The sequence below is a fragment of the Poecilia reticulata genome, linkage group LG19, assembly GCF_000633615.1.
Source record: "Poecilia reticulata strain Guanapo linkage group LG19, Guppy_female_1.0+MT, whole genome shotgun sequence".
Lineage (NCBI taxonomy): Eukaryota > Metazoa > Chordata > Actinopteri > Cyprinodontiformes > Poeciliidae > Poecilia > Poecilia reticulata.
Window position 1 is genome coordinate 132,952 of NC_024349.1, and position 1,137 is coordinate 134,088.

General features: G+C 54.6%; 1 protein-coding gene across 1 annotated transcript in view; it reads left to right on the forward strand.

The window, feature by feature from the left end:
* trrap (transformation/transcription domain-associated protein) overlaps positions 1-675 on the forward strand; it is a gene marked incomplete at its 5' end in the record, with an annotated part of 63,080 nt that extends 62,405 nt beyond the window's left edge. Inside the window, one exon of the mRNA XM_017310672.1 lies at positions 7-675. Coding sequence (XP_017166161.1) covers positions 7-321 — 315 coding nt within the window. The remainder of the gene's footprint in view (positions 1-6) is intronic.
* Between the last annotated feature and the right edge of the window lie 462 nt (positions 676-1,137).

Sequence of the window (1,137 nt, forward strand, 5' to 3'; positions counted from 1 at the left end):
CCTGAGGTTCTGACCCGTCTCTCTGCTCTGTCCCAGGTGGACGGCGTCCTGAAGGCGGTGCTTCGGGACGAGATCATAGCGTGGCACAAGAAGACCCAGGAGGACACGTCGGTCCCGCTGTCCCCGGCCGGCCAGCCGGAGAACATGGACTCGCAGCAGCTGGTGTCGCTGGTCCAGAAGGCGGTCACCGCCATCATGACCCGCCTCCACAACCTGGCCCAGTTCGAGGGCGGGGAGAGCAAGGTCAACACGCTGGTGGCTGCAGCCAACAGCCTGGACAACCTGTGTCGCATGGACCCGGCGTGGCACCCCTGGCTCTGAGACCGGGACCGGGTCGGTTCTGATAGGGACGGGTCCCTGGAGCTGAAGCTCGGCCTGCCTTTTTAATTTCAGACTGGAGTTGATCAGGTCAGAACCGCAGGTCCATTGGGTCCCCTGGTTCTGTCTGCCTCTGGATCCCAGGCAGAACCAACCAGAACCACTGCAGGAAATTCCTCTGTTTTTATGTCCATCAAGGAGTCAAATCTTGTAAAATGTGTATTTTTACTTCCTGTTGAATGAGGAATATTTTGGGGTCAAAGGTCACCGGAGCCGACTCTTCGTCTCCAGCTGCTCGTTTCTTTGGTCTCCTGTACAGAAGCAACTTGTTGGAATAAAATCCATTTTTATCATTAAGTTTCTGGTTGTTGGGTTCTGATCGGTCCAGAACATCTCGGATCTGGTTCTGTTGCTGCTAYGGCCCAAAGCGGTTCTGTTTCAGAACCTTCTGGCTTCCTGCCAGCGGCCCGGCCGTAAGCTGCGGTTCTGCTGAGGGTCGGCCCGGTTTCTCTCAACTGGAAATATCTGTGAAGTTCTGCTTGGTTCCGTGTGAGTGGAGTCTTATCGGGTTTTCAGGTCCGGTTCTGTTCAGCTGAACTCTGCTCCATCATTAGAATCWGCTTCAATCGGACCGGACCGGACCGGGTCACCACTCAGAACCGACTTGGCTGTTGCTGAGTCACTGCTGCCAGGTAAACCTGAGGAGAACCAGAACCGAACCAGGTTCTGCTGCACAGAGGAACTTCAGACCCGACTGAACTGAAACATTTTGGTCCAAAAGTTTAAAAACCCCGAGCTGACTGGAATAAACGCTTTAAT